Source organism: Cucurbita maxima, unplaced genomic scaffold (genome assembly GCF_002738345.1).
Source record: "Cucurbita maxima cultivar Rimu unplaced genomic scaffold, Cmax_1.0 Cma_Scf00013, whole genome shotgun sequence".
In the NCBI taxonomy this organism is placed as follows: domain Eukaryota; kingdom Viridiplantae; phylum Streptophyta; class Magnoliopsida; order Cucurbitales; family Cucurbitaceae; genus Cucurbita; species Cucurbita maxima.
Genome location: NW_019272029.1, coordinates 3,154,760 through 3,178,648, shown reverse-complemented (window position 1 = coordinate 3,178,648; position 23,889 = coordinate 3,154,760). Strand labels below are relative to the sequence as shown.

The 23,889-nt window shown below is 36.8% G+C and overlaps 5 protein-coding genes and 1 pseudogene across 7 annotated transcripts in view; 4 read left to right on the top strand and 2 right to left on the bottom strand.

Annotated features, from left to right (window-relative positions):
- Nucleotides 1-10,121, top strand: part of LOC111488539 (ATP-dependent DNA helicase DDX11) — a 12,116-nt gene extending 1,995 nt beyond the window's left edge. The window contains exons 4-12 of one of the 3 annotated variants that reach the window (XM_023136322.1): nucleotides 4,292-4,645; nucleotides 4,995-5,288; nucleotides 5,370-5,615; nucleotides 5,691-5,912; nucleotides 6,109-6,673; nucleotides 7,088-8,407; nucleotides 8,567-8,614; nucleotides 8,916-9,060; nucleotides 9,145-10,121. In XM_023136322.1, the coding sequence (XP_022992090.1) occupies nucleotides 4,292-4,645; nucleotides 4,995-5,288; nucleotides 5,370-5,615; nucleotides 5,691-5,912; nucleotides 6,109-6,673; nucleotides 7,088-7,299 (1,893 nt within the window). In that variant the 3' untranslated portion in view covers nucleotides 7,300-8,407; nucleotides 8,567-8,614; nucleotides 8,916-9,060; nucleotides 9,145-10,121. Of the gene's footprint in view, nucleotides 1-4,291; nucleotides 4,646-4,994; nucleotides 5,289-5,369; nucleotides 5,616-5,690; nucleotides 5,913-6,108; nucleotides 6,674-7,087; nucleotides 8,408-8,566; nucleotides 8,615-8,915; nucleotides 9,061-9,144 lie in introns of those variants that run through there. The other 2 variants (XM_023136323.1, XM_023136324.1) reach the window with 2 other exon arrangements.
- LOC111488716 lies at nucleotides 9,419-10,299 on the top strand. The gene has a single exon (XM_023136629.1). The coding sequence runs from the start codon at nucleotides 9,472-9,474 to the stop codon at nucleotides 10,099-10,101; it is 630 nt and encodes a 209-aa protein (XP_022992397.1). The 5' UTR covers nucleotides 9,419-9,471; the 3' UTR covers nucleotides 10,102-10,299.
- Nucleotides 10,300-11,313: 1,014 nt separating this feature from the next.
- LOC111488586 (kinesin-like protein KIN-13B) lies at nucleotides 11,314-16,990 on the bottom strand. Its single transcript, XM_023136412.1, has 12 exons — nucleotides 16,360-16,990; nucleotides 15,834-16,055; nucleotides 15,181-15,324; nucleotides 14,857-14,958; nucleotides 14,688-14,765; nucleotides 14,487-14,568; nucleotides 14,110-14,269; nucleotides 13,728-14,030; nucleotides 12,443-12,661; nucleotides 12,005-12,359; nucleotides 11,855-11,920; nucleotides 11,314-11,722 (listed from the first exon to the last, which is right to left on the bottom strand). Exons 1-12 carry the CDS (start codon nucleotides 16,513-16,515, stop codon nucleotides 11,546-11,548), a joined length of 2,064 nt encoding a protein of 687 aa, XP_022992180.1. The 5' UTR covers nucleotides 16,516-16,990; the 3' UTR covers nucleotides 11,314-11,545.
- Nucleotides 16,991-17,988: 998 nt separating this feature from the next.
- Nucleotides 17,989-19,786, bottom strand: LOC111488327 (mitochondrial arginine transporter BAC2-like). Its single transcript, XM_023136022.1, has 2 exons — nucleotides 19,520-19,786; nucleotides 17,989-18,800 (listed from the first exon to the last, which is right to left on the bottom strand). Exons 1-2 carry the CDS (start codon nucleotides 19,784-19,786, stop codon nucleotides 18,120-18,122), a joined length of 948 nt encoding a protein of 315 aa, XP_022991790.1. The 3' UTR covers nucleotides 17,989-18,119.
- Nucleotides 19,787-22,625: 2,839 nt separating this feature from the next.
- On the top strand, nucleotides 22,626-23,880 carry LOC111488690 (annotated as a pseudogene).
- The window catches only part of LOC111488643 (G-type lectin S-receptor-like serine/threonine-protein kinase CES101), a 2,718-nt gene continuing 2,550 nt past the window's right edge, over nucleotides 23,722-23,889 (top strand). The window contains 1 exon segment of the mRNA XM_023136504.1: nucleotides 23,722-23,804. The gene's annotated coding sequence lies outside the window, so the exon portion shown is untranslated.

Here is a 23,889-nt window from a genome sequence, read left to right as displayed (position 1 = left end):
AAGCTTTTTTTTTTTTTTTTTTTTTTTTTGGGTGTTTGGCTTGAAAGAAATATTAGGCTATTTAGAGAGGTTGATTGGTTTCGGGATGTTATTTGGGATAATATAAGGTTTAGTACTTTCTTATTGGTGGTAGCTTTTACAGCTGTTTGTTATTATCTGTGAGGTGTTATTCTTTTGGACGGAAAGTTCTTTTTATAGGTTGGGGTTCTTTTCTTGTGGGCTGTGTTTTTGTATGCCCCTATATATCCTTTCATTTTTCTCAATGAAAGTTTAGTTTCTTATAAAAAAAAGAAACTAACTTATCAAAGTTGAGATTATGAAAACTCTAGATTTGCCCTCGTGTTAGACGCAATATCTACCACTCAGAAGTGTGAATAGATATGAAAATATTATTAGATCTAAGAATGAGAAATAGAATTGGGATCAAAGGTTCAATTTCATTGATATTCACAACCTTTAAATAGGTTACAATATTCCAACTAATACCTGCAAATAGGAAAATATAAACTAACTAAATCTTGAAAATAAAATAAGATATACTCAAATCAAATCTAAAAATATCTAAGATATACTCCCTAACTAATATATTTTTCAAGATTAGGAATATCATATATTCCATAATTAATTCAAACTAGAAATAAGTTGCACTAAATTCTGACCGTCTCCCTGAGTGCAAGCTTATTTTTCAGTAACTCCGAGAGACTTACGAAAAACTTCAAACTTCAGTTTGGCAAGTGCCTTAGTAAATATGTCCGCAACTTGCTCATTAGTATGTATTTTCTGCAATTCAACATCCTGCGATAACATTCTCTCGAACAAAATGATAATGACTAGTCACCATTTCTTGAATAAGCCTCCTGATCAGCCATAAAAATTCTTGAGTAGCCATTGTAGCAGCTACATATTCTGCTTCACACCTTGACAAAGCAACGGTGCTTTGCTTTTTAGTGCACCATGAAATTGCAGTAAAGTCTGCTGTAAAACAAAAACCTCGTGTGGAGCATCTGTTGTTCACGTCACCAGCCTAATTAGCATCCACAAAACTACTAGGATTTTTATCAGGTTGAGCACCCTGCCCCACTGGTCCAGAGTTATTGAAACTCGACTTCCTCCAACTCCTCTCTGTTTTGTCCTCAGTAGCCTGACCAGTTCCATTGCCAAAGCTCTTTTTCCCAATGGCGTTGGATTTTTCAGTCTTCTCCCCTGACACTTCCTTAATTTTCGACTCTAACTCCTCGTCAAGTTTTTTCCAATCATGTCCTTTCTCAGCTAGAACCTCTTCCCTCGACCTCGCCTCTCCAAATGGGTTTGAACTCTTGGACCTCGCCGTTGTCCTTGATATCTCCGACGACTTCACATCATTCACCGATAACGTACGTGGCTGCAGATTAAGCTTCGGTCGACTGCCACCACCGCTGCCGCCAGAATTACCTTCATCTTTCTTCCTCCTATTTTCATTAAAGACCCTCGACGAACCCCACTTTGAGTTAGACGAATCATACCCATTCGAATACCTGGTACTCCTCTCATACAAACCATTCGAGCCATAATTCCTAAATCCACCACCAACACGTTCAAAATTTAAACCTTTATGGCATCTTCCCTTCCCTCCATAAAAATCAAAGTCATCCCTCCATGAATTCTGATCTTTTGATTGCTTCAATTCGAGTGACAAAGAGTTGTAGGCTTCAACAACTTTGATTCCATCTGATTGAAGCTTGTCTACAGACTCAGCGTGGTTACTTCGGGTTTGGTCGGATTCAGACACCATGTTCAGCTAGACCTTGAGTCTCTGAACTTCATTCATGGCGGAGGCCAATGCAGCATCATCCATTGCGTGCTGCTTCTGAACAGCTTCGAGTTCGGACTTCCATGCTCGATCGCGATCTTGAGAATGTTTGTGCAGTTCTTGAACACGATCTTCCTTAGAAGCTGAGAGCTCAAACACCTGCTGTTGGGATTCTTCAAGCTTTGCAGACATATCTGATAGTTGTTTCTTTGCTTCTTCTACTTCCTATTGGGCTTGCTTTTTGTGTGATTCAAATGCACTTAGTTGATCACTTATTTTCTTCAGTTCCTTCTGGAGTTGAGAAAGCCATGATTCCAATTTAGCCGCTTTGTTGGGCCCTTTACTCTTCTTTTGACAATGTGGACAAACATCTAATAGAGGAGTTTTATTTCCAGTTGCATGATAATAACAACCAGAATCGACAATCCATTCTTCATTGTAGCTTATAAAGGCATGAGCATCTCTAGAGACATCATCTTGGTGAACAGTTGAAGTCACATTTGTTGGCTGATCAAGAACCTCAGTGGTTAAGCAGTATTCCCAAATTGGATCTAACTAATTTTTACTTTCATGTACAACATTTGCTTCTGATTCCTGGATTTTGACTCGGCAATTTGGCTTAATATGGCTTGACTTTCCGCAACGATCACACACCACTCTCACATGACAATCTCGTTTAAAATGACCTGGTTTTCCATACCTGTAACAAGCTTTAAATGGGTTCTTTGACGACTCCTCACTTCTGAATTGATTCCCATTGCTTGATGAAGGCTTTGAATGAAAATTCTGTCTTTTTTGATCTTTGACATACAACACATCTTCTGACTTTGGTGAAAACTCGTTGCTACTAGTCATTTGCTTAATCAAGGCTTCCTGATTGGAATGAAGATTCTCCATTTCAATTACTGTAGGCTGATTTGTCCACCCTTATATTGAGGAAACAAAGGGCATAAACTCTTTCCGTAATCCACGAATAAGATAATGCCGTAATCGAGCATCACTCACTAGCTCCTCAACATCTAATTCTGAAATTTCAAAACATAGATTTTTCACTTTCAAAAAATATTCTTCAATAGAAAAATTACCTTGAGTTACCATAGCTAGTTCATTCTCTAGAAATTGCAGTTGAGCGGTATTTTTCTTAGTGAACAACTTTTGAAGTGTATTCCATACTTGCTTTGGTGACTTTAATTCACGAATAGGATCAATATACTCCTTGCCAATCAAAGTTCGCAAGGTAAATAAGGCTTTTCCGCATTTGATCTTCCATTGTTGGCGTAATTTTGCATTCTATGGAGTATCGGCTGGAATTTATGTGTCATCACCTTCAATTAAATCCCACAAATCTTGCCCTTCTAGATAAGCTTTCATGCATAACTTCAAATAACTATAGTTATTGCCAACCAGCTTTTCCATAGCTATACCCATAAAAGCACTTCCACCATTCATCTCGTTGAGTAATAATATCAAACCGTACCAACTTGGCTCTGGTATCAACTGATGTAATATCTACCACTCAAAAGTGTGAATAGATATGAAAATATTATTACTCAACCAAAGAATACAGATCTAAGAATGAGAAATAGAATTGGGATCGAAGGTTCAATCTTCATTGATATTCACAACCTTTAAATAGATTACACTATACCAACTAATACCTACCAATTATACCAACTAATATCTACCAATAGGAAAATATAAACTAACTAGATCTTGAGAATAAAATAAAATATACTACAAATCAAATCTAAACGGATTACGAATATCTAAGATATACTCCCTAACTAATATATTTCTCAAGATTAGGAATATCATATATTCCATCACTAATTCAAAATAAGTTGCACTAAATTCTAACTAATTCAAACTAGGAATAAGTTGCACTAAATTCTGACACATGTTCTTGTAACACAGGACTGTGAAGTTATAATTACTCGCGAATAGTAGAATACCTTGACCGTTTCCAGAATTCTCACTTATACAGACTCAATAACTATGAAATTTAGTGTCTGCATGTATTTGGCAATTAAGAGAAATTTTCTTCTGAGAATCATGAGTCTGAATCTAATTTTACCCATTATTCTAGCTTTACTATCCTGTTACTAGTAGTAGATTTGGTCCACTTTGTTAATAACGTGCCTATTTGATTTAATTAACTATAGCTTGTCAATATTTTTTTTTTTTTTTTTTTTTTTTTGATCTTTTGAAACATGGGTCCTTTTTGGTGGTACGATATGCAAACTTTTCCGTCAGGTACCTTGCTCGTTAAATAGTTTAAATGGGTTCATCCTTCATCCGACTTATTCTCAGGCTTGGGTCTCCATTTTTTATCTTTTGTAATCACTTGTCTTCTCTAATTTTTATAGAATTTTTTGACACCATGTTGCATAGACACATGCATCTCTCTTCCATTTTTAAAGATTAATGTCAACAGCACTTTCTATCATTGGATTTGGAGATTTCTCGGTTCTCTATGAACTTACAGGTTACATCCATTTACAGAAATTAGGTGGTGCAGGAAAAATGTGCCGGACCAAGGCTTCTTCTGGGTGTCCAATGCTTGGAAAACCAAAACTACAAAAGAATTTTAGGAGTCAGATCTCTCAAAGAGGAGCCTTAGACATCGAAGATCTTGTTCACCTTGGAAGAAATGTGGGAACGTGTCCATATTATGGCTCCCGAAGCATGGTCCAGGCTGCTGATCTTATTGTCCTACCTTATCAATCTCTTCTATCAAAATCATCCCGTGAATCTCTCGGCCTTGCTTTGAAGAACAGTATTGTAATTATTGATGAGGCACACAATTTAGCTGATTCTCTCATCAGTATGTATGATTCGAAGATCACTTATTCACAGGTACGGTTTCCAGTTTTATTGAGTTCAGTTATTCTTTGCAATTTCAAAACTTTGATAAGAACCAAAACCACGGTACCTAGTTATTTACTCACCGTGGTACCTGGTTATTTAATCTAGTTAAGTGTTTTGGAGATTTAATCCTTGCCTTTGTTCTGAGGGGCGAGGGTTAAGGTAGTCTGATGCTCCTTTATAGTATAGTAAGGGCTCGCTCCCTTTTTAAGTCCTACAATCAGTACCCAGTGAGGAATAGCCTGTAGAGAGGCAGAAGAAAATAACTTTCGAAATTTTATAGAACTGGTTCTAAGTAATTTGTTTCCATTTGATAACAAATTTCCCAACTTTCCTGCAGTTGGAGAATGTGCATCACCACATGGAGAGGTATTTTGAAAGATTTTGGAGTCTTTTGGGACCAGGCAATCGGAGATATATTCAAACTCTAATTCTAGTTACTCGGGCTCTCCTTAAACTCTTACACAATGAGGAAGCGCCTTATGCGGAACCTTGTAAAAATATTAGTACTGGAAAAAATAGTACTTTGGACTATTCAATGGCTATAAATGATTTTCTCTTCTCTCTCAATATAGACAATATCAACTTTGTAAAACTACTACAGTATATTAAGGAAAGCAACATTATGCACAAGGTATATCCTTCTTATTTGCTAATTATTTCCACATATGTTGAATGATTCTTCTTATATTGGGTCAAGATGTACATTTTCCAGGTTAGTGGGTATGGAGAAAGAATTATTAATCCAAGAAATGACTTGGGAATGAAAACTTCTGGAAAATGTTACGAGAAGGAAAGTACTCTCTCAAGCTTTAGAGCATTAGCTGACATGCTGCTATCCTTTATTAACTTTGATGGAGATGGAAGAATGGTAATCTCAAAGAACAAACCTACATGCTTTGGGGAGAATGGAGGATATATAAAATTTGTCATGCTTACAGGGGAGAAGATATTTTCTGAGGTTCGCAAATAAAGAAATTTACACCATGAATTTTGCATACCATACCTTATTCTGAGACTTCAGTAAATCTTGTAGGTTGTAGATCAAACACACGCTGTTGTTCTTGCTGGGGGAACTTTACAACCTATAGAAGAAACAAGAGAGCGACTCTTTCCATGGTTACCATCTTCTCAGTTGAATTTTTTTTCATGTAGTCACATTGTTCCTCCAGAAAGTGTTTTGCCAATGGCTGTTTCCTCCGGTCCTTCTGGTCAGCCTTTTGATTTTAGCTACAGCAGCAGAAGTTCATCTGCTATTGTAAGGATATTACAGGCTTGAATTGGTTTATGCTCATTTATTTCACACAGCCTTGTTTCATGTTTTTGTATTCATCCTGTTGTTTAATTCCAGATAGTTCAGATATAAAGTAAACTTTTTCCTGCTGTAAAATCGCTCAGCTTTTTTCCTTGTTAATTTTACAGTAGCTGAATGCTATTTTGGCCTGGCTTTACAGGTAAAGGAGCTAGGGCTTTTGCTTTGTAATCTGGTGACTGTGGTTCCAGAAGGAATTGTTGTGTTCTTCTCTTCTTTTGATTATGAAGAACAGGTACATGGTTTATGGAAAGCTTCAGGCATCCTTGACAGGATTATGAAGAAAAAGCGTATATTCAGAGAGCCTAGAAACAATACTGATGTGGAATCTGTTCTTAAGGAATACAAGGAAAACATCGATGCATTGTCTAAGAAGGATCCACAACAAAATATTTCATCTTCTAGTGGTGCGGTGCTATTTGCTGTTGTTGGGGGAAAAATATCGGAAGGCATCAACTTAAGTGATGGGATGGGGAGGTGTATTGTCATGGTTGGCCTGCCCTACCCTAGTCCATCTGACATTGAGTTAATGGAGAGGGTGAAGCATATTGAAACTCTGGGAAATTCAAATTCCATTAAGAGTTTGAAGTTTTATAATGAGGTTCCTAGTGGAGATGTTGAAACTGGTTTAGAGATTTTGAGAAGTTGCAAAAGAGGAAAAGAATATTACGAGAATCTTTGCATGAAAGCCGTGAATCAGTCAATTGGTAAGTAACGATTTCCATTTTCTTTTTATGGGAGACATAAGTTGTCCAAAATGAACTTTTGAATTGAATCGAATTTTGGAGTTTGGATTTGCTTAGTGCTTATTACTCAGTTTATTCATAATATAGTTGACTTGGTGGTTCTAATTTAAATCACGGCTAGCATTTTTAGTTCACTCTAAATGTGGTTGTTCGGTGATTATGCTTTAACCTTGGCCATATGGTTAACTACGGCAATCAAAATCTCGCCTAGAGGAGATATTGATCTGGCTCTGAATGAGTAGTCCTGACCACCGAATCAATAGTTTGCCTTAAATCTTTAAGAGTTGTAGTGATAATGTAGTGTTCTCTACTTCCTGACTATTGCACTTTCATCTTGTCTTTATCTAATGCCCACCTTCCTTGCCTTTATTACAGGTAGAGCTATTCGACATATCAATGATTATGCAGCAATTCTATTGGTTGATGTGCGCTACTCGTCTAATTCTTCAAAGAGAAGCTTTTCGCACCCAGCTGACAAGCTTCCAAAGTGGATTAAGGACTGTCTCATTTCTTCAACTGAGAATTATGGTGAAGTCCATCGAAGGTTGCACCAGTTTTTTAAACTTAACAGAAAGATGGGACAGTGAAAAATTGTTGAATCTTCGCTTCGAAAAAGGCACGAAACGATCCTTTCTTAACCATTTACCGCGAGCAGTAATTTTGATTAGGCAGTTGGTCCCAGTTAGAAGGTCAAATGCGCTGTAACTGATATTTGTGATTGAATTGTAGCATCTGTGAAATAAGCGGACTTATACATGTATATATTGATATCTTTCTTTTATGACAAACATAGCACTTAGCCCCTTCATATATTTCTCTTCCCCACAGATTTAGTGGCGGTGGCTTTCTTCCATCAGTTCTTATAAGAGTTTTAAGATGTTTCAACGATATGCAACAACTAAGAACCAAGATGTTTAGCATATTGGATCTCTACACACTATTTTAAGAAGCCTTGCTGGGCAAGATTGGGTAACTATCTGCCTGATTTGTTTTCTTTGACCAAATAGATTATCAAGTCTTCATCTGCAACACCTGGCAAATATTGATGCCATATCGAGCAACAGTTTGGCTATACAAAAGCTCCGTGATTATCGATTCTTTTTCCAGGTAACCAGCCATCAAATTTTATCCAATCCTTGATATTTATATGAGCTGATTGATGGTTTCACTATACAGAAATACTGAGGTTCCCAACTCAATAGAGGTCGTTTAAGTAGGGCCTGAGTGTGGTCATAAGTAGTCAAAGTTGCTAAATTCAAGTCAAAAAGTTTATTTGTGATATCTCTAAGAAAGTTATACAATGACTTGCATCGTCCGTTACTGCTGCAAGACAGTAGTTTACAGTCGGGTGATATTGGTTTAGGGGGATGGATTCAGTTGCTTTTACTCAGAAAATGACTTGGGTGTGGAGATATTAGTGATGCTCCTTATCCTATCATCTGCTAAGAGCCTTGGGAGTACCGATCTCTTTGCATACTGGGGACCAAAAAAAGCCCCACATCATTATGACCAGAATTTTTCAACTCCATTGAATGAAATTTAATGTAGAATGTGTTGAGTTGTTCAAAGTTACAACTCTTCGGCGTCCATTGTTCTTACAACAAAGTTTTCCCCTATCAAGCTCTTCTTTCGTTTGTGATCCATCAGGTCGAGTTTGGAATCACAAACATTATAGAATTTGGAATCGTCTCCAAGGTTTGAGCTGCAACCCATACACTGTGCAAAAAATAACTGCAATAGTTACTAAATTTCGCCATGTTTTTTAGTTTCCCCGTGAAAGATCAATTGGCCTGACTCAATATATATATATTTATACAGGTTCAAGAAATTAAAAGTACTGTCTTGTACTTGTAGGCATGGCGGTGTGGATTTGAACCTCTTGCCTAGCTGAACTATTCACAGGTAGCCAACTTTTTGGTATATTACATCACAAATACTGTAGTGATTTGAATATACAACCCTCCAAAGGAAGTTCAGACACTTGGAATGTTCATATTGACATTTTCTTGATTGGTAGCCATTTTCTATGCCTGAATCACTTTTGTCTCCCTTTAAAATCAAAAGTTGTCTGAATTGCCGTATTGTATGTTAGGACAAAAAAGATAGAATTCAGCATCCCCCCGCGCATTCAAAATCTGATCATGGGTGAATTGACTGTGATAATTTGAATTAATCTTTCTGTTACATACTTGATTAAAAACAGGACAGTTTGAATTACCAAAAATGAATATATGTGAACTATGCCCCTTTTGTTCCATGGGGACAGCTCTCTTTAATTTTTAGCTGGGACCATTTGCCCAATGGGTCCTTCATGGGTCAGGGATTGCCTTTACAACAATACAATTTAGGTATACATTGAACACTGGATTTAATGTCATTACACTTTTCTTTAGCTTTGCATCTTATTGAATGCCCTGTTCTTTACACAACAGGTAGTCAAAGACGAAGCATCAAGCTCGTTGGATTCGTACATATTATCGAAGCTGAAGCGGTTAAGTTTTTCAACTTTTAGAGAGAGAATGGCCCCAAAAGGAAGTAGAGGGAGTTAAAGGCAAGACTTGGAATTTCCACCTGCTGTGGCTTTGTCTTTAGGTAACTACGAGAAACATGAATTGTCTCCATCTTTCTTCTCTTTGTTGCAGAAATATTTAGTGAACAGAGGAAGAGAGATAGATAGATAGAGAGGTGCCATTTCCTCTTGCAAACAGATTGAGAGGTAACAAAGCCCTTTAATTGTTATACCACATTACAGCAACCAAATGCTGCTAAAGGAAACCATCCTCAAAACCAGCAACCTCTTCCATAAAACTCTTGGAAACTTCAAGTGTTTATTCTCCAAAGGGTTTCAAAAGCTGCAGAAACCCACTTCTTTGATCACCTTCTCTTGCAGCAAAAGAAAGCCACAACATACCCATCCAACAAATCGACTCTACATTGATTTTTATGATGAATGGCAGTCCCCACTGCAAAAATCAGCCAAGAAAAGCATTGACGGTGGCAGTGTGATGACGGCCAAGCAAAACATGAAGCAAGAAGACACAAATGTTGCAAAACAAAGTCCTCCAAGGAGTAGACAAGAGAAGGCTGTGAAAGAGAAGAAGCCAGGAAGTTGCCATCTTAGAAAAGGTGATGTTAAGAACAGCAGCATGAGAAGTAATGGACTAGCACAAAAAATGAAGGAATTAGAGATGCTGGATAGGGGTGATATGGAGCAAGAACTGGATATAGAAGAGGCAATTCATTATTACTCTCGCCTCAGTAGTCCTGTTTATCTTGAAATTGTGGACAAGTTTTTCATGGACATACACTCTGAATTCTCTGTTCCAGAGCCTTCTGCTAGGAGTATGAACAGCTCAAAGAGAAGAATGGGGTCCATGAGATTGTTATAGATTTTCAAGTAAGTGAACTATATCCTTTATCTATATTTCTTTTCCTTCTTTTTGCAAGATTTGGTTTGATTATATTTGCATACTTATATTCCCTTATTGCTTCTTCTGAGTATATGGCTTTTGTATGGTTACTGATTCATTGCCTGGTCTCGTCCGTTTCTGTATAAATTTGCCAATAAAAATTTGAAATTTATTGCCTGGTTTTGTCCATTTCCTTGATTCTCGTTGATGTAATGTTCGGTTTCGGCATAATAAATATTGATTCTATCCGTTCGTAATCTTCCAAGCTGACCATTAGCAGATATTGCATGCTTTAACTTGTACATATATGTGTCAGCCTCCTCATAATCCACCCTCTTAGTAACTCAACGTCCTCTCATTGATACACTGCCTGATGTCTGGCTTCGATACCACTTGTAATAGCCTAATCCCACCGCTAGCAGATATTGTCTATTTTGGCTCGTTACGTATCATTGTCAACTTCACGGTATTAAAACACGTCTGCTAAGGAGTGAAAAATAATGAATGTTCCATTTTCTTCCCTAAAAATTACTGGATCTTACAATTCTTCATTCATATTCATAGCTTAGTCTACTAAAATCAAGGGGACCAGCCTCATCGTGGTAAGTAGAGGACATCTTTGTCGTTCACCGCTAATGTGACACGTTCCCTCCTAGTTATATGATCAACGGGATCAGTCGTCCAAGAGGAGTCTTTCTTTCGGGGAGGCAAAGTAGTCCCCTCTACTGATCAAAGTCTTCGTAAACATGTTAAAGGACTCTTGTCTTCGGCAGGTCACCTTTCCAAGACTAAAAGGCGAACATCTGGGCAAGGGAAAGCATAGTGCAAAACTTTCTTTTGAGGAGTTTGAGAACAATCGGTCCTACTCGAAAAGAAAAGAAGCGCGCATTTGGCTTTCAGACAATGCATCGAGGATTTTGAGGGGAGACTGCAAACACTTCGGGCAGAGCTGCATGCACTCATAGTGCAGACTCATCCACGGTCCAAATTGAAATTTGAGTTGATGTTCTATTTTAGTTCTTTTTGAAGTTACTTACAATAATCTTAAAACAAATCAATAGAGAATATCTTAAGATTTATTGAAACTAAATTTGAACATTTGAAAACATATAAACTAAAATCGAACTCAGTCCAAGAATCAAAATAGTATTTTGCGACCCATTTTGATCACATCAATTTACTATACAAAGAAATCTTGTAACCAAAATATCACAAATTTCTTATATTGGAGAGAACAAGGTAGCAAATTTTGCAAATATTGTATCCTTTGAGGGATATGAAATAGGAAATGACCACACAAAAACCTCAATTGGATATCCAATTTTTTATAAGTAAAAAAGCAAGCAACACATCCCCATGTTGGTATTCTGGGAATGTATCCTGAGCTAGATCTAACTAGCACCTGCATTTCTGCACAAGTTCATCAGTCACATGAAGATACAAGTACATTATGTTCTTTCAAACCTTTCTGGAAATGAAGCAAATGATTTTGTAGTTGGTAGATTGCTGCAGCTTTCTGTGATAGAATTGCATTCAATCTAGATATATAACCATCCAGATCATTTCCTGGTTGGTCTGCCTCAACTAAAAGATTCATTTCCTGCAGAACCAGAATTTGTACGAGTAACTATGATCAGTGATCATAAACCAAAGTAATTTCAAGCTTATATTTGATTAGTTTTAAACTGTGATTCTACACTATGCTCATATTTAAACATGATTAGTTACATACCATCTTAACGATATTCATCGTCTCCTCGACTTGTCTCCGGTGAGCGCTTATAAGATCTTCCTCTTCCTGAGACAGATGAAAAAAATGCAACAAAAAATGGTTATTTTCTCAAAGTTTTGATATGATGGAGTTAAGCTTCTTCCGGTTTACCTGCAACAGATCATTCAAATCATCGTCCGAATTCGAGTTGCGAGAATCTGCCTTAGGCATGTCCTTCCATTTCGTCGGCTGATTATTGGATTTGTGTACATTTTCAACCGCAACAGATGTTCGGTATGTCTCAAGCTTCCCATTTTTCTTCCACAAAGGTTTTCTTTGCTCAAAAATCTCCTCTGATACATCAAACTCATTTCTTTCATTTCGATCAACCCGTGCTGGTTCATTTCCAAACGTAGTTCCAGAAGGTAACACTGAGGTCAAGGGTCCAGTGGTTGATTCCTTAAGGTTTAAAGTGGAAGAAAATGTATCCTTCTTAACAGTATTTCCTTTTGAAAGGCTCTTCACCCTGGAGTGCACTTAATCTATCAGAATAAGCATCTAACAAGAAGTTTGGAGATTAAACTGCATCAAGAAAGAATTACTTCTTACCTATCTGCATATCTTAAGGTATTGAGAGTGTGTTCGCACGATCCAGAGCTGGGCGATATACAAGATATCATGACAGTGCGTGAATTGCCAACAAATGAGTCCCTTAGAACTTCCGTTAATTTACTGCCTCTAAAAGGAATATGGCCCTGGTCATTGTCAAGAGCTCGTATGCATTCCTTTAAAGCAAGTAAGCTTTTATTGATTTCAGCACCTTCTATTCTGCAATATTTAAAAAGTGTAATTGAACAGGCAGAAAATAAGAACATGCATGGTAAGTATTCCCATAGTGTTATGGAGGTAGAAAGTGCAACTTCTCAGTTAAATCTTATAAGAATTAACTTTTAAAGTGTGTTTACTGTCAGATTACCTGTTGAATTATGTCATTTAGTAACTCTTGTAAGAATAAGGATGTCTAATAATTATGTTTAGCTTTGAATTTCCCGAAGGAACAAATCATATCCTTTAGATAGTTACCATTCTACTTATAAGAATAAGGAAAGTGTCTCTTTATTATACTAAAGGGGGAGGGGGAAATCTGGAAAAAGCAAAGTTTTGAATCAAATAGGTGATGCGTAAGCTCCCATCAGTTTACCTGTCTACAAGTCTACAGGATAAAAAAAAAACATGCTATTTCCTAGGGATGCAAGCAAAAAATGTAAAGAAAAAAAAGGGAGAGGAAGAAGAAGAAAAGAACTAATGGAATCGAATTGGTTCAGTCAGTTTGAACTATTCTCATACGTCAATTTTCTTTCCTCAAATGTAAAACCAAAAAATAGGTGGCCTCGACGATTATCCCTACCCTTTGTAGCTTACGAGTTCACAAAATATTTTTGTAACAGCCCAAGCCCAAGTTCACTGCTAGCAGATATTGTCCTCTTTGGGCTTTACCTTTCAAGCCACCCCTCAAGATTTTTAAAATGCATTTGCTAGGGAGAGGTTTCCACACCCTTATAAAGGATGCTTCATTCTCCTCCCAACCGATGTGGGATCTCACAATTTTCCCGAGCAAATCATTCTTCATCTCATAAGCGCATTACAAGTCATTTCTAGATGCTTCTTTCAGAAGAGCACAGGAATTCCGTTTCGATAGATTTTGTATGGCTTAGTCAATCCAAAAGCAATCGCTTATTATTATTATTTGCCAAAAGTCCATTCAAACCAACCCCAACTACTATTTTCCTTGTAAAGAGAATCATGCACATATTTTGTGTCGAATAAAATATATCAGGAAAGTAGACAGTGTCATCAATTAAGCAGAAATGTGAAGATTGAGGAATAACTATACCTTGTCTGTTTGTCATTGTCGGTGGTGTCAGCACCACGTTCACTTCCTGCAAGATCTATAAATGAGAGTTTTCCAACCAAGCGAGGCGGCTTTGATTCTTTACCACTGATTGAACTCTTGACAGCAAGCTGGAGTATGGCATGAGAACGAGAGGATTCTTCATTTGCACCAGTTGTTCCAGTGCTTCTTGTGGCATTCCCTTTTTCAATGAGCTCTCCAATGGTCTCCACATCAGATACTTTATACTCTTGCAAACCCACAATGCAAACTTGTTGTTTACCGTCCTCTCTCATGCAAAGTTTTCTGCAGAACAAAAGCCTTAGCTTCTAAACAAGCCTAGCAACTGCTATTTCATGCTAGACAGATAGAGACGATAACTTACTTTCGATCATTGAGAAGATCATAAAGCTTTCCTCCATATATTTCGAAGAAGCTCACAAACAAGTGGAATCCCTGGTTCCTGTATGTATGGTGCATCAATCTTAAGATGTCCTTGGATGCTTTCAGAGGCAATGGCTTCATGGTATAAGTCTTCCCACTCCCTGTGCAATAGAAAGCACGAAAGATGATGCTTTAACGAAAGAACATGACGATATTTTTAAGCTAGCAGAACGACAAGAGTCATAAAATCAGTTCGGGAAACATGAATTTGATGGCATCTAAAAGAACAAAGGAATTTCTATTATAAACAAAACCAACTATGATTTCTTGACGAAGCAAGCCAGCAGGAGCATCAAGTGCCAACTAACAGCAAATCACCTGTTTGTCCATATGCAAAGCAGGTTGCCTTTGTTCGTTGAAATATTATGGGAACAATTGGCTCCACCGTCTCCCGGTACACCTAGATCCCAAAACGAAAAATAAGGCATGCTAAGAACTTGCACAAAAACTTTTTCTGTTCTCAGGATTCTTCCTCGGCCAATTTATACTTTCCAATTCAATTAATTGTAATATACTTACTTCATCATTTGAAACCTCCTCGTTCAGCACTGCATCAAAAACAAACTCATGTTTCTCCACGTATTCTGTAAGGTCGACCTGCTTAGCCAAAAAATGGAGACAAAAAACGATTACAGCATTGCAATTCAGAATTTTGAAGAAAGCAGTATTTAGGTAGTAAAGCGCTTGCCTTGAGTTTAGTCTCGTGAACTGTTAAATAATTAGCAGTTGTTTCAATGATATCTTCCTCAGTCTTTGCCAACTCCTTCTTGTTCAGTGGCCTTTTACGCACCTGCAATAGACACGAACAAGATGATAAACAGATATATCAAACTGTTTGAAACAATTAACTGAAATGGTGATATACATAAACACACACATTATCAATGCGGATCCAGGGTTGCAACTTATGGATATAAATTGCGAAGGTATGGCGTTGTATGTCAGGGAAGCAAACGGGACACGCAATTCAGAGGTAGGAATAAAATAAAGACATTCATAGAAGAATACATACAACAACTTTGATCTTTGCAACAGAGTTTGCCCTCTCTTTGTCTGCAGCCACACTTTTCAAGAGATTGTTCTCTGTCAAATCCTGCGGTCTACTTGTTTGAATGCTGTTTGAAATATAGACTTCTGAGTCGTCAAAGCCTCGATCCTGCACGAGATAACACACTATGAGATTTCTCAAACCTCCCAACAAGTGATATGAGATAACTCTATCTCAGCTCCAAAAGCCCCAAAATGCATGGAACTACAATTTCTACCTACCATATCTCTAGCCTCTACAATTGCATAGAACTAAAATCGAAATGCGGCAAAATTATCGAGCAGGCTTTTGTATTAATTTGATATGATCAATAATTCAATATCAGCTTCAAAGCAACAGTAGCTTTCAAGCTTAAGGTTCCAAATGCAGAGGATTGTGTGCACAAACACCATCATTATCAGTTTAGGATCAACAAGTCTAATATAGCAGGACGTGAAAGATAAATTCACTTATTGAATCCATAACCTCATGGATCGTCAAGTTATTTTCTGAGAATTCAACAGCAAAATCCAAACACATTGCCCATGATAATTCGGCATCCTAGGTCTCTGAAAAAACAACAAAGGATTGCAAATTCAAAAGGGTAATAAGAAATGTGGAAATGAGTTTAGTCCTACCTCAGGCAGCAGTTCTGTATCAAGGGCATGCAGATCCAGGAGTCCGGGACTGAAATCGGTCGGCGAATCCTCCCGACTCTTACGTTGGCTCAACGGCCGTGAATTGCCAGGAGGAGTTGATGGCTCCATGTAATACTCATTCATCCCACCAAAGCTTCTCTGTGCATTTCTACTATACATTCTTGAACCTTGCCCTCCCCCACCGACAGAAAAACCAAAGTCCTGTTTTCATTTCAACCAGTCGGTACAAAAATCAACACAACCCCACACTAGAAAACAACAAATTAAAGTAAAAACACATCATTACAGGTCCTGAATAAAATGCTTCCAGTTTTAGCAGATTTCCAAAAGTAACGCAAATCCAAGGCGATGCGTTACTTACAAACTTCAATTTCTTACTCGAACTGGGATTCAACAGAAAACACAAACATGAACAAGGAAATTAAACTAATGCCATCCATTCTCACATAGCTCGTGGATTGAACTCAAAAACAGGCACGAGGTCAACATAGCAATAAATTTATACCTGTGGAGCAGAAGTATTGGAATAGAGAGACTGAAGACCAGCTGTTTGAAGCCATCTTCCATTTGACGCGGCGTCCAAATAGTCATCGGAGTACTGCCTTTGGTGATTCCTCACAGCCGCTTCAGATCTCTGGCCTTGTCTCCCCATTCCGTTCATCGCTCTAAATCCGATCCGAAAACAAACACCGATTCAAATTTCGAATCCGATTCAACTCAGTTGCTTGAATCAGAGCCAACCACAATCTCAAATAGCAAAAGCTTTAAGAAGTTTGAAGAGTAAGAATGTGGGTGTGAGCAGAGCCTGAGAGTTTGAGTAAAGCCAAAGCCAGGGACAAAAGAGAGTGGCCTTGAATCCTTCGAAGGGAAAGACACGCGCCAAGCTCGTGATGAAGGTGCACGTGGGGATGTAAAGGCGTTGAGCGACGGTAGGAGTACGGTGGTGGACGGTGGTGACGGTGGTGCAAGAATTAAACGGCAGCGTTTTGATGGGGATACGTTGGGGATTTTGAAATTTGGCGAATAATATAAATTCCACATGGTGGGGCCCGAGGAGTCTGTTTAAGTTTTAAAAGCTTATCATTCCGCGCTCTCCTTCTCGTTTAAATTATATGGGGCCCACACGTGTGTAATATTGCCACGTGTCAGTGTTTGAAATGCAGCCATTGGATTACCGTTCGTGTTTTTTTATTTTGTAAATTAATAGAATTATCCTTTTAAAAAAATATATGTTTTTTAACTTTAAAAGTTTTTTAAACTTTTTTTTAAAAAAAAATTCAAAAATATCCTACTAACTTTATCGGTTACCTTAGCTTTGGATAAAAATAATGTTTATTCAAGACGGGTTGTCTATAACTTCATGTCGGTTCCAAACCCATTTTTTAACTCATTTTTTATTGGATCTCATATTAGATAGACCTCACCACCATAGAACTCAACAGTTACATCGACCTGTTCAACACTATACTTCGATTCTACTCTTCGAAAAGGAACATCAGCTCTAACAATTTCGTTGTCGTCTACTAAAACAATCGAAAATGTTTCAAAAAAGGTCGGCATACAGCGTACAAAAAGTTCACACCCTTCTTTATCTCTAAAAATAGGGTGTCCTGACCACCCAACAGCTATTCTATCCCCGTTGTCTATGGAACCCGCTCTGAATATTCCATCTTTTTGTGGGATTATTTTCGATGTAATCATATAAAGCTAATTTTTCAGGAATTTTAGACCAAGCTTCTAATAAATTTTGTGTACGATCGTTCATCAAAATCATGTCTACCTTATTCACCAAGCTAAAATGCCCTAAATGTATTACAAAGGGATACAACTAGTTGTCACTTCTTTCTAACTCAGTTATATGTTATCAAAGTCGTTTTCAGCTTATAACATTGCTTTCTTTCAAATTCTCTCAAACGTGACTCGAGCTTCGAGCATACGTCAACTTATAACATTACTTTCTTTTAAATTCTCTCAAACATGACTCGAGACTCGAGCATACGTCAACGTTGTCTGCAGTCTACGAATTCCTCACAATTGACTTATTCGTTGGGCTACAACAAGTGTCGCACAATCGTTATCTCACTGTTGCAAAGTGTGATTATAATACAAAGCATTACATTTTCTTGTTTGTCGGCCATTTAGATATCAAATAGTTCGTATAAATCTAACCGATACCCATATTTGCTACATCTCAAAGGTGATAAAGAACATGAAAAACAAGAAATCAAAAGGTGTTAGAAGGCAATCAAACCCTTATTGTTCTATCTAATTGCTTCCATTACTAAATAAACACCTCAAAGTTAACCCATAAGCACTAAAAATGGCCCCATTCACCACAAAAGCTCTAGCAACAGCCGTCTCCAGGCCTCGCCACAGCACTCTATAACCCTCTTCCCCCACACTCTTGCTAAGACAATCCACAATTCCCTTATACCTCGGCGACAACCTTTGTGTCGGAGCTTGAATTCTTGTCTTCAACACATCCAACGGATAACAAAAAATCCAGCTGGCAACTCCGGCGAGCCCTCCGGCGACCAACGCCGTGCTGAATCTCTCTTGGCCGGAGCTCCGGCAGCCGGGTTGAAACTGCTCTCTCATGCACTCATAGGTCCAGAAATAGACGGCATGGGCAGGGGCGTCTCGGAGCATGGTTATGGTAAGTCCTCTGTAAATGCCTCTTAATCCCTCTGTTTTGTAGATGCTTTTGGCGACGCTTAATGGGCCTTTGTGAGATGAAGAAGAAGAAATTGGTTGTTGGGTTGAGGTCTGTAATTGTAGGCGGATCTTCACCAGCTCCACCGGCGTTAGGAAGAAGCTCTGTAGTGCTCCGGTGCCAAATCCTCCAATTGCTACTGCCTTGTAGCTTGGAGGGTCGCTGTTGGATTGAGTGGACGAGGAGGTGAATGCTCGAGAAAGAACCGCGTAGATTTGAAACACGGCCGCGCTCTGTAAATGTCATCCACCAATCAATGTCGGGCTTGAATCTCAATCTTTCGTTAGATAAGATCATAGGTTAAAAATGAAAAACAGAAGTAAGATTGAAAGTACGATCTTTGTTAATATTTACGATGTTTTCAAATAGTCTAAACATGGTTTTCAAATTAGGGTTTCCGTTTTAATTCCGTAGTATAGGCTCTGTTTCCTTTGAGATTCAAGTCTGAGCACTGCTTCCCATTAGAATGTATGCACAATGGTATAGGCTTTGTTTCCTTTGAGATTCAAGTTCCAGCACGGTTTCCAGAAGAATATTAAGACATTGGAAAGAGAAGGCAGCTTTTCAGAATGCGAGCAAATAGTCATCAATGGCACTCTAAAGCCAGTTGAACGAAAACTAGCCGAGAGAGATCCCATTTTGGGTGCTGGCTACCGATCGTAAGCGTTGAAATCATCAAATTTCAACGTTCGTCACAAAATTGTCGAAAAATTACTTCTGCAACTAAGTTTTTTTCAAACGGCCCAACTAAATTTTCCAAATTAGGGTTTCAGTTTTAATCTCGTACATTCACTGAGCTCACTTTCTTCGATATTGAAGTCCGATCCTATTTGCTATAAACTAACTTCTAAAAATAAGAGAAAATATACTGCAAATTAACTGCAGTAAACAAAATATATTATATAAATATTTTTATATCTTAAATCAAATTTGATGACATCATAAAACCGACCTGAAAAGTGATAGAAGCGAACGGAGCAGACATGCCTCTATAAAGACCAACGGGGCCATCATTAGCAATGATATTACGAAAGATTTTGAAAGCAGACCCAGAAACGGATTGTTGTTGCCTAATACGAAGAGTATCAAGTGGGTAGCCGGAGATAATGCCGGCGATGCCACCGAACCCGCCGGCGACAAATTCTTTACCCCAACTGCTTGCAATGAACTCCGGCCAGAAATCTGTTACAAGAGCAGTCCAATTGTTGTCGGAGTTCATGTCGGAGCTCAATAATGAAAAAGACAGGATTTAGAACGGTGTGTTCTTGTTTTTTTTTTTTTTTTTTTTGCATGGAGAGGTGAGGGAAAGAGAATGCACAAATGTTGCCTCCCCTGTATGATAAAAGAGAGAAGGATGAATACGACAATGACCAACAAACTGTAGGGTCGAAGATGGAGATTATATTTTTCATATAAATATTGGTATTTATTTATTATTAAAGTTTCCGACTATGATTTTAATATTTAATGTATGAAATATCATGTTGTAACATTAAATTTTAATTTTTAAAAATTAGGGTGAAAAAAAATATTATATTGAAATTAAAAAAAAAAAAAACCCTTTTTTTTTGGTAGAGTATTATATTGGGTTTTTGTGTAATATTAAATTTTGATTTTTAGAAATTATCTTTTTAAAAAGTATGGATTTTTTTTTTTATAAAAAAACATGCAAAAAAGAATTTTGGTATAATAGTATATTCGATTTTTGTTGATTTTTAATTATCTTTTTTAAAAAATATGGAATNAAAAAAAAAATGCAAAAAAAAAAAAAAAAAAAAAAAAAAAAAAAAAAAAAGTTTGGTAGAATACTGTATTGGAATTTTATTATAATATTAAATTTTGATTTTTAGAAATTATCTTTTTTAAAAAATATATGGAATTTTTTTTATTATTTTATAAAAAAACGTGAAAAAAAGTTTGGTAGAATACTGTATTGGATTTTTGTTATAATATTAAATTTTGATTTTTAGAAATTATCTTTTTTTTTTAAGTATGGAATTTTTTTTATAAAAACATGAAAAAAAAAGTTGGTAGAATATTATAGTGAATTTTTATTGTAATATTAAATTTTGATTTTTAGAAATTATTAGTAGAATATTATATTTTATTTTTGTTTACATTTTTTTTTTATAAAAATAATATTATTAAATGAAAATAATGTATTAGAAAAGTTGATTTGAAAGAATATTTTTTTAAAAAAATAAAAACTCGAGATACCAAAAATAAATAGAGAATTTTGAAGGGATTAAGATGGGTAAGGCATTCTTATCTCCGCTATGTCCCGTGTATCTATACATATAAATATATACCTATAGATTTGAAATTTGAAATTTTAAATTTAAAAAAAGAATTAAACTCATTTTTATATATATCCTCAAAACTAATTTTAAAAAGGGAGTAGATGTAAAATAATTTAGAATGGAATTTGATAAAATAAAACCTTAATTTAGAAAGGGAAAAAACCCTAAATTAGTTGCTAAAAATGAAGATTGTAAATAAAAATAATAATAATAATGAAATTGAAAGATGCCAAGTAGCATTGCACTAATCCCATTTTATCATGTTTTAAGTAAGATATTAAATACTAAAAATGATTTTTAATTTAATATTTAATCTTTTAAAATTCTCTATATTTATTTTTAATGTATTAAAAGACTGCAACTAAGTCCAAGTTGCAAACGAAGTCTTTAAAAATACCATTTTCTTTTGAAATAAAATAATAAAATATTTACTTCTCTTTCTATCTATTATCCTTTCTTATCCTCACCAATATTGTATTTTCAAATTTAACGAGACACTCTTTCCCGTCATTCTACCGTGCGAGCGGAAGACATTTGAGAAGGGCTTTTTTTGATCCGATATTTATAAGATCGGATATTTATAAGATCGGATATTTAATAGAAAACGACAACTATACATAATTCTAATATTTATAAGATTAGAAAGTTGGACGATCGAGTGTGAATCTTATGGTTAGAAACACGAGGTTTCAAGACAAACTATTTAAGTTATATATGACAAATGACATATAAAGTAAATGGTATATCTGGTAAAGATATTTAGAATCACATGAACAGTATACTCTATTATGTATCCTTTGTTACTGTACTTACTTGTACTTGAAGTCATAAACATTTAACCATTATTGTTTATTGCTCTTTGCTTTTTCTACCTCATATTCTTTATGTTTATCTATCTCAACTGTGTGCGTTGTGTGATTCTCGTAAATCCATTTTAGATAATACAGATAAAAAAAAATGTAAATTTACATTTAAAAAAAAACTAGATCATAGGGAATAACATACTTTTTTTTTTTTTTTTTTCAGAATAACTTTTTATTGTTCATTCTCTATGTCCCATCCAACAGTGAATTAGTAAATCCTGAGGTTTTTTACCAATGGGATCATCCTTTTCACATCTTTATCTTTTCTAATGTTCTTTGGTTTTTTTTAAAAGATGTCAACAAAGTGACCTGCAGTCACTTTTCGAATTTTCGAATGAGAGATTGCCCGGTAGACTTGGCAAGAGACTTAAGGAATTTAAAATTCAAATACAATAGTAAATCTTGACATAAAATTCAAATATCGATATAATATGATGACCATGTTTATGCCATACGAGATATCATGATATAAAATGTATTGTCACTATGTTCAAAATGTCCTGAACATATATGTTCGTCTTGTAAAGAATTCAAGATTCAACTTCATGCATTTTGTACGTTTATTGCTCATGAATTACTTTTCTACCTACGTTATGGACGGACGTGTAAATCCATGTTATTATTCAATTTCATTCCTCTTTCGTTGGTTTTCAACCACGTGAGTATGTACTTGCTCATAGTTAGACCTAAAGGCATGTTAATAAGCCCGCCCAATAGGACTACATGCATTGAGTATAGACTATATGTGTAGAGAAGTATAATAGATTCAATCCTAATGTGTTTTTTCAACCCTAATGCTTTTGTTAGCATAAAACTGGACTGAATGATATCGCATCTTGGCAATAAAAAACACTTGGAACTCAATTGATAAAACCCCACAGATGGGCTCCCAATCAACAAGTATAAGAGAAATTCGGTAATGGCGACTGGGAGTGAGAGCTTTCGGTGCTGCTGCTACTGCTTTGTAGTGCTTTTTTTTTGGCAGAGTTTTCCCACTCCCAGTCGACACCGCACAATGCACTGACACAAGGCCAAAAGCTAACAATTGGGTCTCAGTTAATTTCAGCCCCCGGCAGCTTTGTGCTTGGATTTAATACCACTTATTTGGGGATCTCCTACAACACTAAGCACCAGAAGCCGGTATGGATAGCCAACCGAGACTCTCCATTTCCCAACAATTATGTGTCGATCAGCCTCACCATCGACGCCAACGGCAGCTTGAAAATAGTAGATGGCCATGGCTATTCCTTTTCGCTCTACGATGTCGAACAGCCAATCAGTAGCAGATGTCGAACAGCCAATCAGTAGCAGTGCCGTGTTGCAAGACGACGGTAACTTTGTACTGCAAGAGCTGAACCAAGACGGGTTGGTGAAATGGGTGGTGTGGCAGGGCTTTGATCATCCAACGGACACTCCAGGAATGAAACTTGGAATCAATCATAAAACTGGGTATGCTTGGTCTTTAACATCTTGGAGTAGCGATGAATCTCCTACGTCAGGAGCTTTCGCTCTAGCAATGAATCCAAACAATACTAATCAAATACAGATATTGTTCAGGGGTGGCGTGTATTGGAGCAGCGGGGAGTGGAAAGACGGTTGGTTTGAAAATCTATCGGAACTCGACTACTATAAAGAAATCTATTTCAACTGAGTTTCGAATGAGAATGAAACGTATTTCATTTACTATGTCCCCAAATTCGATTGAACGCCCAGCTTCAATCGACTATCAGAAGTGGTTCTACCCAAGTTGAGATTAGCAGATGGTGCCACTTTGGAGATGAACAATCGAATTTCTTACGAGATTTGCACGCTCTTCAATATGGAAGAAGGGTGCGTGTGGAGAAATCAGCAGAAAATGGCAGAGTGTGGGCGTAGTTCCTTTTGGTGGATCTCTGGACACATGGAAGTGAGAACCTAACGATGTTCGAATGCGAAAATATTTGCCCTCTTGATTGTGATTGCGTCGCTTATGGTTATGTGAACCAAGATGGAAGCGGCAGTGAGATTTGGAAGTCAGGAGCAAAGGTTAGTTCATTGGGAGGAGGTCCACAACGGATTTATGGCTATGAAAAAGGTAACTAAGACGAATTGTGAACTCTATTTTTTAGTTGGTCAGACTAACTCAATAAGGAAAAAAAAAAAAAAAAAAAAAAAAAAAA